This window comes from Lissotriton helveticus, chromosome 2_1 (assembly GCF_964261635.1).
Source record: "Lissotriton helveticus chromosome 2_1, aLisHel1.1, whole genome shotgun sequence".
Lineage (NCBI taxonomy): Eukaryota > Metazoa > Chordata > Amphibia > Caudata > Salamandridae > Lissotriton > Lissotriton helveticus.
Window position 1 is genome coordinate 1,741,722,435 of NC_136059.1, and position 17,892 is coordinate 1,741,740,326.

The 17,892-nt window shown below is 43.6% G+C and overlaps 1 protein-coding gene across 2 annotated transcripts in view; it reads left to right on the forward strand.

The window, feature by feature from the left end:
* The window catches only part of SVEP1 (sushi, von Willebrand factor type A, EGF and pentraxin domain containing 1), a 1,097,507-nt gene that overhangs the window by 726,551 nt on the left and 353,064 nt on the right, over positions 1-17,892 (forward strand). For both annotated transcript variants that reach the window (XM_078676696.1, XM_078676697.1), the window contains exon 29: positions 6,483-6,606. In XM_078676696.1, the coding sequence (XP_078532822.1) occupies positions 6,483-6,606 (124 nt within the window). The remainder of the gene's footprint in view (positions 1-6,482; positions 6,607-17,892) is intronic.

A 17,892-nucleotide genomic window follows, 5' to 3' on the forward strand; every position in this document is an offset into this window, starting at 1 on the left:
GTCTAAGGCTTTGTGCTGGGGTGGTTGGCTGCTCGTTTTGGGTTCGGCCAGGCCCAATGGCCACCCTGCTGGGAAAGGCAATGCCGTGTGCTGTAGGTTTTGGTCACAGAACCTGAACATGGCCAGGTCCTGTGGCAATCCCAGATGTGCATTTCCAAAGCAGGCTGTGGCCGCCCCTCTGCAGGTTGGGTGCAGGTCTGTGCACAATTGGGGGTTGGAAATTAAACGTGTCATAAAAAAAACGTGAAACTCACTGAAAATATTGTCTCAAACGTGCAAAATTGCTGAAAATTCACCAAGTATTGTTAGTAAGGCACACAACATATGCCATAATTTGTGCCATCTGTCATGCATAAAACACCATTTTGCCAATGGAACAGAAACAAAAAAGAGCAACATGGTGGGTGTTGTGAGTTATGGCGTGCCCCCTGAAACCATAACTGGCAATTTCAGTGGTTTTGCGCATTTTGTACAAGAATCACAACTCCGTTTTTAAATGTAGTTCTTTCAGTGAATATCTGTTATACTATTAAAGCCTTAGGGTATAGACCTCTCTTAGAACTATGGGGCCCATTACGATGTTAGGCTGAAAGCCTCTGCCTGACAGTTCCGACCCCCTGATTACGATGTTCGCGGTCAGAACGTAAACCATCTGGTCATTCCGACTCGGTTGTGACCAACTCGTGGAGTATCTGTGTAGGTCAGAACCGCATCGTACACGCCTATGGACAGCGTTTCCATCCTTGGGATTACAATGTCTTTTTCCAACAGCCTTTCCATGTCGACCTGTCCGATACAAAATGGCTGTCAGACAGTGAATTTGGGGAACACTGGCAGGGCCCCCTTCATCCTGCGGCCTCCAGTTGGGGGCCGAGAGTGTACCTAAGGGACCCCCTGTAAGACCCTAAACTGTGTGACAGGCACAATGGGGTGCCCGCAACAGCATACAGGGTTTTACACACACACCCCATTTCCCCATAGGAGCCTCTCTTACGGCTGGTTGTCGGGCGTAACACAAGCTTTCATAGGAAACAATGGAAATCTGACCGAACAGTGCTCAGTCGCATCGTAATCCGGCTGGTGGAACTGCTGACCACTAGTCGGTCAGTCCTGATTCCGAGACGGTGCTGGGCGGAGGCTTTCCGCTCAACATCGTAATGAGCCCCTATGTGTTTGGTGGACTACAATGATCAATTAAAGTAGATTTACCAATAGGGTCTTAAACAGGGGTCTCCAACCAGTAGCTTGGGAGCTACTGGTGGTTTGCCAGTACCCTCAAGGTATCTCTCAAAGGTGAAGTCATGCCTGATATCTCATTCAGAGAGCCCAGGCATATTACAGAAACCAGCACTGCTCATCTCAAGACCCTTAGAGTATTTGCATACAAAATGTTTTGCAGTGTCTAATACATGCAAAAACACACTGTGTTCGCCTAGGGAGGCCACCAGATGATAACCTGTATCCAGCCCCATCTAACTAAATCACAAGGAGATTGGCCATGTTGTAGTCCCTGCATTATAATTCACACCACGTGCTTGAACAGTGGACGAAAAAAGAACAGTGTCAGAAGTAGCCTGAGCAGTAATCGGTGCTGACCCACAATAGTGTGAGACTGCAGGAGCCAGAGTGAAACTGTGTTAGTTGGGTGCAAGCCCAAGAGCCGAGGAGATCAGAGTATTATGCAGATCAGAGAAACTTAAGAGCCTCATCTGAATTCATTTATGTATATGTCAACAATAAACACTAAGCCTTATCTGAATTAATGTATGTATGTGTCCATAATAAACACTATTGCCTCCTGCAAGCTAAGCCTGGTGTCAAGGACTGCCATATGTGTATGGGAGCCCTCATTGCAGGGGGTTTTTATCTCTGGCACAATTGTGTCAGTTCATGACATAATAGTGGGAATGTCATAATGATGGTCATCCTTGACTATTTTGGTCATTCTAGTTGTGGCATACTGACATCCGTCACTGACATATTAAAAGCGTCACTGGCCTATTTCAGAAGTCCCTAACATAATGGTGGCCTACCATTGCAAGATACTGACCAGGATTGACATATGGTGGCCACCCTGGTACTTACGGTGTCCAGCCCTGGCACAATTGTTGCCCTGATATATTGGTGGGCATTGTTTGCATAATACAGTCATCTTTGGTGCTATGCTGAACATTTATATTGATTCTAATACCTGGGGATTCAGAGCAGACTGACGGATTACCATCTGTCCATTTTACGTCAGGAAGTGCAAGTCCTTTTGGCAAAGGGACTATCGAGAGGGTGCCTGAACCATAAGTGGGTTTGTGGCTGTTATTTCTGCTACTCTCTGGTGCCAAAGAAAAATGGATGCTTTCATCCTATTTTAGACTTGCTCCCACTCAATGCTTATTTTTAAAAAGACAAAATCTAATTTTCACTTTTGCCCAAGTCTTGTCTACCCTCGACCCTGGAGACTTGATGATGGTGCTGGATCGGCGCTAATTGCAGTTTGTGGTGCCCCTCGGGTGTTCATGACAACAATGGCAGTGGTGGCACTACATCTTCAGAGGTCTGAGGTACCAGTCTTCCCCTACCACGATGACTGGCTGTTAAAAGCAGGCTCTCCCCTGGCAGTTATCAACCACCTCTAGAGTATGGTAAATCTCCTGCCATATTTGAGGTTCACTATCACTGCACCAACATCACACCTGACTCCTTCTCAGACTGTCCCCTTTATTGGAGCCGTTCTGGACAGAATTTTCTTTCGTGCCTTTCCTCAGAAAGGATCGTCCAAAACATTCAGGCTATGATCCCGATCTTTCAGCCTCTGTCCTGGATTTCAGTCAGGTCGAATCTGAGGCTGCTGGCACTGATGGATCTACTGCATTGTACTGGTCAAGCATGCCAGGTGGCAATGCAGACGCTGCAGTGTAATCTGAAGACTCAGTGGACCCAATATCAAGTGGACCTCTCTGACTATGTTAAGACAGTGAGGACAGATGCATTACTTCTAGGTAGGGGGGCCACCTGGGAGAGGTGAAGATCAAAGGCCTCTGGTGTCCGGTAGAGTCCTAGCTCCATATCAACCTTCTGGAGCTGAGGGCCATCGCTAGGCATTGAAAGCCTTCCTTCAATTCATCAAGGGGAGGTTGGTATAAGTGCTTATGGACAACACCACCTCCACATGGTGGGGTGGGGTCACGAACCTTGTTCCAGGGTCGCTTGCACTTCTGGAAATGACTGGACCACCAAGAAATCTTCCTGGTGGTGAACCACCTGGCAGGATCATTAAATGCCAGGGCAGACAAGCGGAGCTGTCAATGCCTAGCATACCACAAGTGGCAGTTACACCCAGAGGTGATGCAAGCTCTTTTCAGTAGATGGGGAGAATCTTGGCTCCATCTATTCGCCACCACTGAAAACACATAATCTCAACAGTTCTGTGCTTTGGAGTTTCCAAGGTGTATCTCAACAGGAGACATTTTCTGCCTACGGTGAAACTATGAACTACTGTAAGCCTTCCCAGTTTTCCTACCAATTCCTCTTCTGCCCCAAGTTCTGAAGAAGATTAGGACCAACCGGGTCCATGTCATCCTATTTGCCCCAGATTGCCTATAGAGAATATGATATCTGCAACTCCTAGGCATGAGAATCTGTTCTCCAACCAGGCTGCACCTCGGGCAGAACCTACAGTGACAGCAACGGGGCAGGGCCCTGCATTCTAGCCTTTGCAATCTGCACCTTAATCCTTGGAGATTGAGCAGCAACAGCTCAACACCTTTGACCTTGATGTCATCTTGGCAGCCAGGCATCTCTGCGAAACAGTATACCCCTGTGTTATGTCTTAATCAATCATAGAGGCTGGAATCTGGAATGGATTGTAGAATACTGGGGAGAGGAGATACCAGCCATTAACAATTGACCCAGGCTTCTTTGCAACCAGATGGTTTATGAAGCTATCTAGGCTACAAATCAATAAACCTACCTTAAAGAATCCTGTTGCGTGTGGAGAAGCCATTTCAGAAGGGAACCCAACATTAGCAACAAGCAGAGTGAGTGAAAAGCCAGGGTCCTATGATGCATTTCCTTCTCCTCATCAACTGGCAACCTTGACAAACAGTCTGCCCTGGCAATAACTAACGTGGCTGGACAACGGGAGCTGCAGAAGATTAGAACAGGAGGCCTCTTCAGCCCCTGTTCTACCAAATTGCTTCATTTTGGTTGACAAAGCATGGGTAGAGATAGGCGATGCAGGGGGTTCCCCTGCCCTCGTTCTACAGAGCCTGCTATCTCTGTAACTGCAGACCAGCAGCAGTGACAGCCATGAGTGGAAGGAGGAGGAAGCCTCATCTCTTTTCTCTCAACCTCAGGCACTTCCTCTCTCACTTCCCCACACAATTCCATGCATCCTGAGGACAGGCAGAGAGAGGGGAAGTCTGAGCTAGGGATTATCACATTTATAATCCATATTGATGGCAGCATAATTATTCCAGTGTCTACATCCCATTGACACAACAATATTATAATTGAGTTTAGGCATTGTGGACCTGCATATTTATAGGTCCATACCATGTATTGACAAAGAGTGTGTTTTACTTTTAAAAATACCATAAACATTCTTTATAAAGAAGAGGGATAGGGGCTAACACACAACAGTATGTAAGAACGTCAAAGGTTTGGTTGAAAACATTTAGAGGAGTAAAAAATTTGACTGACTCCATGTTACTGTTACATGGAGAAGGTGTTTCAGAGAAAAGAGTTTGAAGGTGGAAAGGCCTGAGCTTCAGAAGACTGTGGTAGTCAACCATGGCGGGCTTCAACTCTGAGGAGTTGTGCTTTGAATATGATCTTGATAGACCTGATGCATGTGGCTGTACATAGCCCCCCCCCCCCCGAAAGTAGTTTGTTTGGGAAGATTCTCAGGATGCTGGAACAGTGGTATTTGTGGGGTGTTGGGCAATGGTGTTTTAGAGTAGTTATGGTACAGTAATTGACATAGTGAAAAGTTCATCATGTACTCACTTACAAATCTTCTGACAGAGGTTTGTTGAGTGGTGTCATCCATAGTCTTGGGGGCCACATTAGTAGCTTGTTCAAGTCCAACGAGTTTTGAATCAGTAAAGAGTTGTAGGTATGCACCTGGGCAGCAGATAGAGTGTCTAGGGTAACGCTTCTGACTTTGTCAAGCTGTTAAAAGGAGTCCTGAGGTTGGCTCAGAAATAGGTCGTTGAAACAGTCAGTTGAGCTTCTGACCAGTGCACTGGAGAGGGTCTTTGTTGTTTGAAACAGGAAAATATTGAGATATTTATCACTGATGTGCCAGGAGACAGCGTCAGCCACAAACTTTGGTTGAAGATTGCACTGATATTTCTGGCCAAGAGGGAGAACGTAAAAGTGTAGGGAGGCTCAGTACATGATTTTCTATTGTCAGGATTTCAGGATAAATCATTGTAGAGAAAGCCCACACTGAATGGTCATTCATCTGACATGTGCGACTGATGGTGTTAAGAGTAGGATTGAAAACAGCCAAAGATTTACATGACTTCGGCTTAGATGTGATAGGAGCAGACATGGAATGATATGCTTTCAATTACTATTGTAGAGATAATGAAGGAGCGGACCCAAGACTATGCATGACACAGACAAACAGCGATCCGAATAGAAGTGTGAGAAGCACCTAGCTCAGTAGCGGCTCCTGGAGGGAGTGCTGCGGGGCGGGGGGCGGGACAGTGGAGGAGCAGGGTGGGGGATAGTAAACTACGGCACTCAGCCGAACCGAGGTAAGTAAACAAATAAATAAATAAAACAAATTTTATTGTGCACGCTGCATTGCCAAATGCGATGCAGCCCGCGCAACAACATTCTTATTTATTTACTTACCTCCGTTCGGCCGTATGCCGTAGTTTACTACCCCACACCCCGCCCCCGCCCGCCCCACTGGCCCGCAGCACTCTCTCCAGGAGCCGCTACTGACCTAGATAACAGAGGAAGTATAGTTCAAAGGTAATATGAGATCCAGGGCAGAGCCAAGCATGTGATGCCCAGGAGAGTTACACTATTATATGTTAAATCAGTGGATACAATTTTGATCCCACTTATTTTTTGCAAAAAAAAAAATTACCTAGCCCGCATCTTTTCTTTTTAGTATGTACAGCGATCTGCACTTTAGTAAATGCATTTGTCTAGTTGCTGATAAGTCTACCTGAAAGTATTTTCATTAGAATATTATAGTAAATGAATTTTCACTTTCATAATAATTACATGTTCTGTGCGATATTGCCACATATTAAGATCAATCAAATTGTAGTTTTGCGTGTGTAAGAAACATCAATAAGAGAATTTGGAGTTACTCGTGCTCATGAAGATAAGGACCAACGTTAGGCACACCGTTTGACTGAAGCGAATAATGCCAGAATTAATGTTAGGTTCAAATGAATGTTGTAGTTTTACGATGATTTTAAATTGCCACTGTTAATCGCATTTCGTTCATATTTCTGTTTTAGGTCCATTTGCTCGCCAAGTCATGTCCAGAAAAACTAAAGAGAGGAAATGTGCTGGCATGGCCAGATTTCTTACCTGGGGTTGTCGGAAGAGTGAAGACTGATTCAAAGAGTATTTTCTGTGCAGGTTTGTCACTGTCTCACTACTTCAAATCTTGTTCTTTACAAAAATCTGCCATTTTCTAACACACTGCTGAGTTATATGTTTAAAACAACTGTGCCATTTTAATGCCCCCACAAGGTTTACAACAATATCGTTCTTGTCCAAAACAGAGGGCGTGAGTCTGATATAGGGACATATACTTAACTCGGTGCTTTGCTTTTTTCATTTGATCCTTCTTACTAAAAATGTGCAAAACAAAGAAATCAACACCATCCCAATTTACAAATAAGGAACAGCTTTTTGGGACGTACACAGGCCTTTAAATGGGTAATTTCGTGTAACTGCTCAAGTTCAAACACAACAAAAAGACTTGTGGCTAGTACACCGTATAAATAACATCCCCAAAAGTAGTACTTGGTTCGGAAAGGTTTTGGAACAGTAAAAAGAAAGCAAAAATACCTGCGCGTAATGGGGTATTTGTTATTATTATTATTATTATTACTGCCATACTGGGTCACTCACCTCTGAGCAAGGCCTGCTTTTAAGGTCTTGCTTGATGGGGCAGTTGTTTGCATGAGCTATTGTTAGGCATTATTTAAAATATCAATACACTGGACTTTGTCTCCCACCAGAGACAGATGCCTCTTTGCTATTTTATGCATCGTTCTGCCTTCAATGAATACTTGAAAAGTACAGTAAATCACTAAATACTAAGTTTTTAATTGTATTTATGTATTGGGTGCTATTTTTATTTGTGTGTATTTTTCACTGCAGCTGGAAATAATCTTTTTCCTGGATCCACTTCAACTAGCTATTTTGGAAAAAGCAACCTGAACAATAATATTTTAGTAGTTTGTTTATATTTTTATGGGATGTTTGACATAATATCAAGAACTACAGTATCAAAAGACACAAGTTAACGAATGAATGAAAATACATTTATAAAGCACAACTGCTGCTTCAAAGGAAGCGTCCAGGCACTAAATATAAAACGAGGAAGGTGAGAGAGATTGTAAGGTTTACAGTACAGGACACTCTTCAGTTGATATATAAACAGACTTTCACTAGGTGTGTTACACTGGCGTAGTGGTAAAGAATTCCAGATGGTAGGTGCAAGAAAAGAGAAATATCTATCACCAGATTTACCTCTGCGCACTTTAGGGGCATGAAGTAGATTATGGTTTGCTGAGCGAAGCACCCAATAAGGAAAATGTTTTTTAACCTGTTCTGAATATAAGATGGGCAATACTGATAAAAAGCCCTGTGCATGATCAAAGGGGTTTTAAACTTAATTCCGGATCTGACTGGTAGCCAGTGAAGTGATTTTAGGCCTGAACTGATGGAATTTCTTTTAGGAATATTCAGTACAAGACGGGCAGTTGTGTTCTTAACACGCTGAAGCCGTGTAAGCAGATCTTTAGAAGTGATTCCTAAGAAAAGAACATAAGGATAATGTTGTCTAGATGTGATCAGGGCATGTGTATTCCCATTCCGAGTGCCTAAAGGGAGATATTTTAGAAGCTTTTTCAGAGATTTCAACAATCCAAATCAAGTAGCAACTGTGGCACGCACTTTGGGTTGGAAGGATAAAGTCGAAGCCAACAAAACCCCAAGATTCCTTGCAATTTAAGGTGTAGGTCCTTGCCCCAGTTTAGGAGGCCACAGTATTGAAGAATACATGGGAGAAGATGTTCCAAAAGTCAGGATTTCAGTTGTATCAACATCAATCTGTAAACAGCTGTTGTAAATCCAGTTTTGCTCACCATGCCATTCCAGTTTGGACCCAGCCATATGCAAATCAGTCTTGACCCTGCGCCCAATGGGAACAGTCCAGCTCGAACTGCCAGGTTTGCATATGGCTGGGTGACAATATCACAAGAGAGCCAGTGATTTTGGAAGTAACTTTATTGATATGTGTGTGCATTTTGCTGACGTTTTGATCTGGTCCAAGCTATATAAAGAAATTATTTTTTTTATAATAACTGGTGTAGTGTCCATTTGTGGTGTTCACTGTGTTGCTGTGAGTGTTGGTGCTCATACTTTACACATTGCCTTGGGGATAAGCCTGTCTGTTCATGCCAAGCTACCAAAGGGGTGAGCAGGGGTTATCTGCAGTGTGTTTCCCCTTTACCCTGACTAGAGTGGTGGTTTCTGCCTGGCTTTGGCGCAAGTCTCAGCCAACCAAAAATCCCATTTCTAACAATATGTGCTTGCGTGTTTTGTCATTTTTAACCTATTTATTATATGAACTTGCTTGCTTGTCATTTTTATTTACACTCTTGGCATTCTTAATCTATTTTATGTGGTACCTCAGTGCATGATTTATTCTCTGTAACATATCCTAGCAGCTTTTGCTTTCTTCTTTTTATTGAAAATAGTAAAATGTATTTAAAACCAGATCAGACTGAGCAAGGTTTGCACAAATGTATGTGGAAAAAATAAAATTGATCTTCTGCAAACTGCTAAGAGGATGGAATGTGCTGTCTACATGCCTAATGATTTAAAAATGACAACAATTTTGAAAACATTTCTAGGAACATTTTCTGTTGCGGCTGATCCATGCCATCTCTGAGCTAGATATTCCACTCTCCATGCAAGATAGACTGCTAGCAACTCCACTGATACACGAAAAAGTATTTAACATTCTGGGAGAGTGTTTCACAAGTCATCATGCATACATACATAAGACCTTCAAACCAGGTCATACCTGGTTTAATAAAGGTTATAGTTGGGCTAAATCTGAGCTGCAAGAGGCCCTTGCGAGAGGGGGTGTCACTGACATTACAACTAGTAGGAAGCAGTACAAACCAATCCAAACAAAAGCTCATGATGAGTGGAACACCTAGCTCTGTAAAGACATATGTGAGGCTGCAGCTAGCAAAGATACCAGAAACGTCTAGCACCTGTTAGCTAAGAAGGGGCAGAGCCCTGCAACCCACCTTGCAGACTCCATTCACCTGGAGTATTGGCACAAAAATGTTTTAGATCTTTAGACGCCCACCAAATGAAGAGTGTAGATGATAAAGCCACCCCCTAAATTCTCTGCCACATGCTCAATCCACTGCACTTACTATTGGGATCCACAAGACTGTGTGGGCAATCAAGTCTACAGCGGCTGGAAAGCCCACAGGATGCCCATGGACCTCTTCTTATCCGATATCGGAAACTGGTCCCTAAATGTAAACAAGCTAACCACCCTCATACTGGAGGGGATGGAAACTCCACGTAGCTGGAAAGTGGCTGAAATCGTTCCTGTCTATAAGAAGGACCCAAAGGATTCCTCCCTGAATTATAGGCCAATTGTTCGTATTGATATAACACAGAAGATCTTCTGTAGACAGATTCTGTTCCAGTTCGACCACTGGATAGAGGAGCATGGAGCCCTGTCTTTTTTACAAGTGCGGTTTAAAAGCCAGATAAATACCATCGACCAGGCCCTTAGGGTCATTGGAAGACAGGCATAATTGAAAAATCCCATCTATAACTAGTTTTTGTGGACCTCAAAACAGCATTCAACTTGGTCCTCTGCTGCGAATTATGTGAGGTTTTGAAGAACAGCAAGGTGCTGCCCGATCTCCTTGATATCATTATGGGTTTACACCAAGACACATACGCACAAGTTCAATAGGGCACCAGGGGGAATTAACGGAATGGATAGGAGTCCATAAGGGCATCTACCAGGAGCGTGTCATTGCCCCATCTTTGTTCTCCTTATACCTAAATGGCGTGACAGCCTTCTATGATGATGGCATGAATGACTCCCCCAGGGTGGTGGGTAGGAAGATCCCCCTGCTCCTATTCACAGACGACCCGCTCTTCATCTCCAAGACCCCGGCAGGCCTTCAAATGCTTGTTGATAGGTTTGTGGTATTTTGTGATGATTGAAAATTCATGACCACCACCCCCGAGAATGGTATAAGAAAAGGGTCAGTCCAAGTCAGTTGAAGAAGAAGACGTGACTGTGATAGGGGTAGCTACAAAAAAAGATCAAGTGTTTTAAGTGACTATTGTTACAAAATATTGTCCATAAAATGATGATTGTTTTATATGTACAAAATATGTGTCAGAAATTTCATTGAAGAGACAATTGCCCAAAAAAGTGTAAGATTAACTTTTTTTAAAGCAATATCAATTCATGAGTAATGTATTTAAAATATTAAAATATGAAATTAGTAAACAATAATAGAAAGTAAAATAAAATATTTAATAAGTGATAATACAAATCTACACACACATGCATATACTCTTAAGATGAAAATAGTAATTAAACATTTTAAATACATTTAATTGAAAAATATTAAAAGTAATATAAACTCAAAATTAACAAACATATAAATCACAACAAAATGTAACCTTATTGAAAGAAATTAAAATAAACATATACAAATATTGTTATTTAATACTTAAACAAAATATAAGCTATGTCAAAAATTACATTTAGACAATTAAAAATATCTACAAAAATATTACTATCAATTAAAATTTGAAAAGCGTATATTACAAATAGAAAACAATTATTAAATTAATAAAATTAGTATAAAAATTGTTACACCTTGCACTCATTGCATTTACTCTTCCCTCAGGAATGCAGGGAAAATACTAAACTTTGGAGAGGTTACATTTACTATTCTCCCTTCAGTGTAACCAACAGTATAAAAAGTGTTGGCCCTCAGTGCGGTTAGATTTACTATTGCATTCCAATTCAAGCAACATTAGGGAAGGTGTTTGACTTCGTAGGGTTAGTTTTGCCATGCCAACTCCAATCTAAGCAACAGTAGGAAAAGTGTTAGACTTCAGAGGGGTTAGATTCACTATTGCAAACTTCAATTTAAGCATCAGTAGGGAAGGTATTGGAGTTTCGGAGGGGTTAGATTTACTAATTCCACTCCAATCTAAGCAAAAGTAGGCAACATGTTGGACTTGGGAGGGATTAAGCTCACTGTTCCCATTCCAGTCTAGGCAACAGGGAGGAAAGTGTTTGACTTTCAGGGGGTTAGATTTACTGTTCCGTCTCCAAGCTAAGCAACAATAGGGAAACTATGGACTTAGGAGGGGTTATATTTACTACTCCTACTCCAATCTAAGCTAAAATTATTATATTTTATTTTAAATAAAGAAGTACATACTACATGAGTGCAAAAAAGCAAAGTTACATAAAAAACAAAACAACTTTTCACTTAAATTAAATACGTTAGTTAGCTCAAATACAATTGACTCCCCTCCCTACAACCAAACAAAAAAGTAAATAAAACAGTATTACAATTAAAATACAACTTAAAGCAAATACAATTAAGAATAATATTAAATATAAAATGCATGTTACAAATATTATTATTAAATACACATATCAATAAAATTATAAATACTTTAAATATAACACATCATTAACCTAATAAATAATCAATTTAAAATTAATTAGCAATGAAATATTGATATAACATAAAGGAATAATGTAAAATATATATAACCTAAAAAACTTCCCACACTGTTGCCCTACAGACCTAACAACCAGCTACTACATTAAGTTACTAACTAATTATACATTTAAAATTGCAAACTATTTCTAAAATAAAATAATAATTATAATATTAATAATAGTATAGTAATAATAATAATATCTACTGCATATTAAATTAATGGAAACAACTATATTTATTATAGCTATCATATAATAAATGATATTGAATAGAACAATATTTTTTTAAACAATATTATATACACAAAAACAATGTTCTTCTTTTAGATGTTCTGTTCTATGATATGTTTGTAATGGTGACATTATTCACACAATATTCATGTCACACAAAATGTTTGAATCATTATTTGTCAATCTCCATTTTTGTGACCTCTATACCTAGGATCAAAATATCTACTCAAATGGATAGATGGTGCCACCACAAATATACATGCCTAGATGGCCTGTCACCCTTTTATGTTTTTTCTGTGTTTTTTATAAAACAACTGAGTAGCCTCCATTTTCAAGACTAATTACAGGTTACACGCTACTCAAAATGCTACCCAAAACGTAGGTTCCCTGCATTCAGCGGCATGGAGTCGCATAGCTTTCCCTTTTCACCATCAATGTCAGTTTTATTCCATTTTCACAAATCTGTGGTGTGCATAGTGATCTTATTCATGGTGTAATTCTTTAGATTAAGAATACACTTTTTTGTAGATAATAATTAAACATAAATGTTTGAAATAGAAAGGTGGCCATTGTCGGTGTTCCATTCTTATTAAAAACATCTGGTAGTTTGGTCACAAGAAATGTATTTAGAGGTTGGCGCACAGTAGACTCCATCACAAACATGGCTGACATCCGATCCACCATCTTACAAGCGCCTTAGAGACTATGGCACCTATAACACAGCAGAAAAGATTCCATGCGCCAAACTCTAAAGATTTAGTGACTAATTAGGAGTTAGGCGGTTTGCTAAATTAGCTCATGTGACAGGGACAAATATAAATAGGAAATCTCCATTTGCTCCACGGTTCTCCGAAGCTCTTAGACTAGACAAACAAGCCTGCAGGAGGCAGGAGAGACCATGGAGGAAAAACTATGATATAAAGAACAATATAAGCTTATGCTAGCGGACTATAAGAAAAAAATAATTACGGAGAAGAGCCAATATTATACTCTTAAAAAAGAGATGGCGGGCAATTCAAGTAAAGAACTTTTTACAGTCATAAATAATCTAACTGCTGTTAATAAGGATTCTAATATGAATTGCTCCCAAGATTTCTGCAACTCCTTGGCTCAGGTGTTTAAATTAAAGATTGATCTAATTTACGATCAATTTGCCTCACACAGTGCTAACAACACTGACACAGAACAGGAACCTAAGACCACAATGCCTCTTTAACACTTTGCTGCTACTCATCAGAGCAGATTGCTAACCTTTTATTAAAGACCAAATCTGACTGTCCTGATGACCTCCTTGGATACTGCATAACATTAGCCATATCATCAGTCCCCAGCTATCTGGAATATTAATCAGATGCTTTTAGAAGGAATGTTTCCAACATTGTGGAAACAGACCTGCATACTACCTTTACTAAAAAAGCCCAGCCTTGATGCAGCAGGTCCGGCCAACAACAGACCGATTGCAAGACTCCCGTTGCCCCCAAAAATACTTGAGAAAATTGTAAATAGTGAACGTTCCGCTTACATTTTAGGCAACAATGTCCTAGATCACAGCCAATTAGGTTTCCGGTCCTGTCACAGCCCTGAGACAGCCCTGATTAGGACCACTGAGGAAATTCGCACTGCATTAGATGGTGGAGGATCAGCAGCCCTTATCCTCCTTGACCTGACCGCGGCGTTTGATACTGTGGACCTTGAAAAGGGTGGCAGAGAGACAAGTAATGGGGCCCTAATAGGGCCCCCTGCCGCTACTGGGCCTGGGGGTTCATGCAGGGGCACATGTTGTGCCCCCCTAGAATTACACCACTGTTCCTGCACCAGATTCAACACTCCTGAGGCTCAGCCGGGAGGTAGTTCTTCGCGTTAAAAATTGCTTTTAAGAAATCTGATTTTAAAAATTGTGTGTGATAATTGTATTTTAAACTGCTCACTCCTACCTCGATTTGGGAGGTCCTGTCGCTATCCCTGACCCTGCGCAGCAGAGCTAAACGCTGCCAGAGATAGGCTTCATTTTTCCTCCGTGCCGCCATCGGCGAGCCTGACCATAGGCCACGCCCACTGCACGAGGCCACGCCCCCCGCCAGTATATAAACAAAGCTGATCACGAGCTCCTCAGACTCAACACTCCTGAGGCTCAGCCGGGAGGTAGTTCTTCGCGCTAAAAATTGCTTTTAAGAAATCTGATTTTAAAAACTGTGTGTGATAATTGTATTTTAAACTGCTCACTCCTACCTCGATTTGGGAGGTCCTGTCGCTATCCCTGACCCTGCGCAGCAGAGCTAAACGCTGCCAGAGACAGGCTTCGTTTTTCCTCCGTGCCGCCATCGGCGAGCCTGACCATAGGCCACGCCCACTGCACGAGGCCACGCCCCCCGCTTTCTTTGTAAAAGCATGTGTTTCCCACGTACGCACAGCGGACGGGGGCGCAGCGGGCGCGCCGTCAGCGCGCCGAAGGCACGCCTAAGGCAAGCCCGTCTGGGCCCGTCCGGGCCCAGCCGGACCCAGGCCCAGGTACTCTGCCGGATGTGCCCCATGAACGGCTGGTGTACACAAGTGACATGCTCCAAGCTCTCCACCCGGAAAAAATCAGGAATGCTGCTATATTCACACGGAAGGTACACCCTATACCAACTGTGCACGCTGCAACCCAGTCATGCAGAGCACGGGAAAGCCTGGATTACAGATGGGCCTCCTTAACTGCCGCTCCCTCCCCAAGCATGCGCTTGAAACCAACCTGTTGATACTAGACCAAGACCTGGATGTTTTATTTCTCACAGAAACCTGGCTCTCCGTTAGCTCAGACTCTGACATTGTCAACGCCCTTCCCCCAGGCTATCTTATTCAAACCTTGCATAGACCAACAGGGAGAGGAGGGGGGCTGGCAATAGTGCACAGAGAACACCTGGTCTGTAGAATCAGCAACACCCACATTGAGGATTGTGAAAACTGTTCCTTTGCCATTCAAACCTCCCCGACACACTCCATCTCAGGACTGCTAATCTATCGTCCTCCGGGTGCGCCAGGGAAATTCATCAACGCTCTCACCGACATGGTATCACAATTAGCTTCTTCCGCCCCTAACTTCCTCCTCGTGGGCGACCTCAATCTCCATTTCACAGACCCCACAGATACTATAGCATCCGACCTCCTTCAGGATCTTATGTCATTCAACATCCGGCTGGTCAATCCCGAACCCACCCACGACAAGGGACACCTTCTGGATCCCGTCCTCACCAATATTGCGGACATCACCACTGGAACCCCCTCCCTCTTCCATGGACAGATCACTTCTTAATCCCCATTTCTTGTCATCTCCACATAGCACCCCCCCATGCCTCTAAAATCCGGGCCACCGACCGACGTTGGCACAAGCTAGTACCAACGGACTGGGCCAGGATTCTTTCAGACTCTATACCCACCCTCTCCTCCGACCCTGTCACTGCTGATGAACAGTTTAACTCCTGGGTCACATCCTCATTGGACCAACTCCTCCCTAAAACCACCATTCTCAAACACACCAAACGAGTGAATCCCGCTCCATGGTATACGCCGGAGCTTAAGTCCCTGAGACAGGAATGCAAAAGAACGGAACGTTCCTGGAGGAAGGATAAGTCCAACGTTAAGAAGGGCGTCCACCACACCGCGTTACAAATGTATAAAACCGCCCTGCGTAAGACTGAAAGTCTATTCTTTCAAGAAATAATTGAAAACTCCGCCTGCTCCAGTAAGGAATCTTTCACTATTTTAAAAGAACTCCGCAAGGTCCCAGCCTCCGGACCAAGACACCCACCAGATCCCAAGGCAGATGAGGAAAAATGCTATAAACTAGCCAACTTCTTCACAGAGAAGATCCAGAAAATCCTCAACTCCATCCCATTCACAAACCCAAGTGAAAAAATAGAGACCAACCACATTCCCACCTCCCCCTGTCTCACCTCATGGGGACAGGTGACTGCCGAAGAGGTTGAAAGCACTCTTAATAACATCAAAAGCGGATCACCCAGGGACCCTGCGCCGCTACGTTTCCTCAAAGAGGTGGCACCTACGATCGCCCCCCCTCTCACCCATTTGATCAACGCCTCACTGCAACAGGGAGTCGTCCCCTCGAGCTGGAAGGCGGCGGTAGTTACGGCGCTACTTAAAAAACCTTCCCTGGACCCAGCGGACCAGGCCAACTACAGGCCAATTTCTCTTCTCCCGGGGACCAGCAAGGTTGCCGAAAAGCTTGTGAATAGAAAACTTTCACAATTTCTGGAGACCAACAATCGGCTGAAAAGCTTGCAGACGGGTTTCCGCCCAGGGCAGGGCACTGACATCGCCCTCCTTGTGGCGGTGGAGGAGGCCAGAGCACTTTTAGACACGGGAGGATCAGTGGCAGTGATCCTCCTCGACCTCAGTGCGGCCTTCGACACCGTTAACCACGAACTCCTCATCCTCCGTCTCAGGAGTGTCGGTGTAGAAGGAACCCACTGTCCTGGCTATCGTCCTTTCTGGATCATCGCTCCTTCCAGATCTGGGAGAATAACACCCGGTCCTCCGAAACACCCCTCCAATGTGGCGTACCTCAGGGCTCCTCCCTGAGCCCCACATTATTCAATATCTACATGTCCCCATTGGAGGAGGTTGTTACCCCGTTCGGAGTGAGAATTGTTAGCTACGCCGACGACACACAATTAGTGGTGTCCCTATCCCACCCAAGCCAACAACCTGCGGATCTTTACAACTGCCTGACGCAGATACAAGGTTGGATGAACCGGTCATCTTTGAAACTCAACGGCTCAAAGACTGACATTCTCCTCCTTGGGCAGAAGGGGCTTTCCCTCTCACACAACATCTGGCCACCCTGCCTAGGCTTGCCTCCGGATCCGAAACCCGAGGTTAAAAGCTTGGGAGTGTGGCTCGAAAAGGATCTATCGTTTGCAACGCAAACAAAGAAAGTAGCCGGAACATGCTTCAGGCTCCTTAAATCCATTCGAAAGATCTTGCCCCTACTCCCCCCCCTCCTCCCAAAGACTGTTGATCCAGGGCCTTATACTATCGAGGCTCGACTACAGCAACTTCATCTATTTAGGTGCCCCGGAGGCAACCTTGAACAAGTTACAAAGGATCCAAAATGCAGCTGCTCAGATCCTCACTAACACTCCTGCCAGAGCCTCGGCGAAACCAGCCTTGAAGCTCCTCCACTGGCTCCCGATAAGAGAACGAGTGAAGTTCAAAGCCCTTTGACTGGCTCACAGACTGCTTCAAAACAAAGGCCCCCCGATCCTAGCAGAATTCATCAAACCATACAAAGCCACAAGATCCCTTCGATCAGACCAGGAACACCTCCTCGTCATTCCCAGAGTTAAGAAGGCACGCACAGGCAGAAGGCGCTTCTCAGTTCACACGGCACGCCTCTGGAACGCCCTACCCCGCGACCTGAGAATAGAACCCAACTATTTACGTTTCAGGAGGCAGCTGAAAACTCACCTCTTCCCTCAACTGTAACCCCCCCCCTCTCTGCCCCCCCCCCCCCTGACCTGCAGTGGTATGGATCTTAGCGCTGGGATACCCACGGGTGACTACGCGCTTTATAAAAATATTTAATAATAATAATAATAATAATAATGTGGCATGGAACGTGCTGCAAGCCCTGTCACAGTGGTGCCTGTTGTTAAGGCTTACCT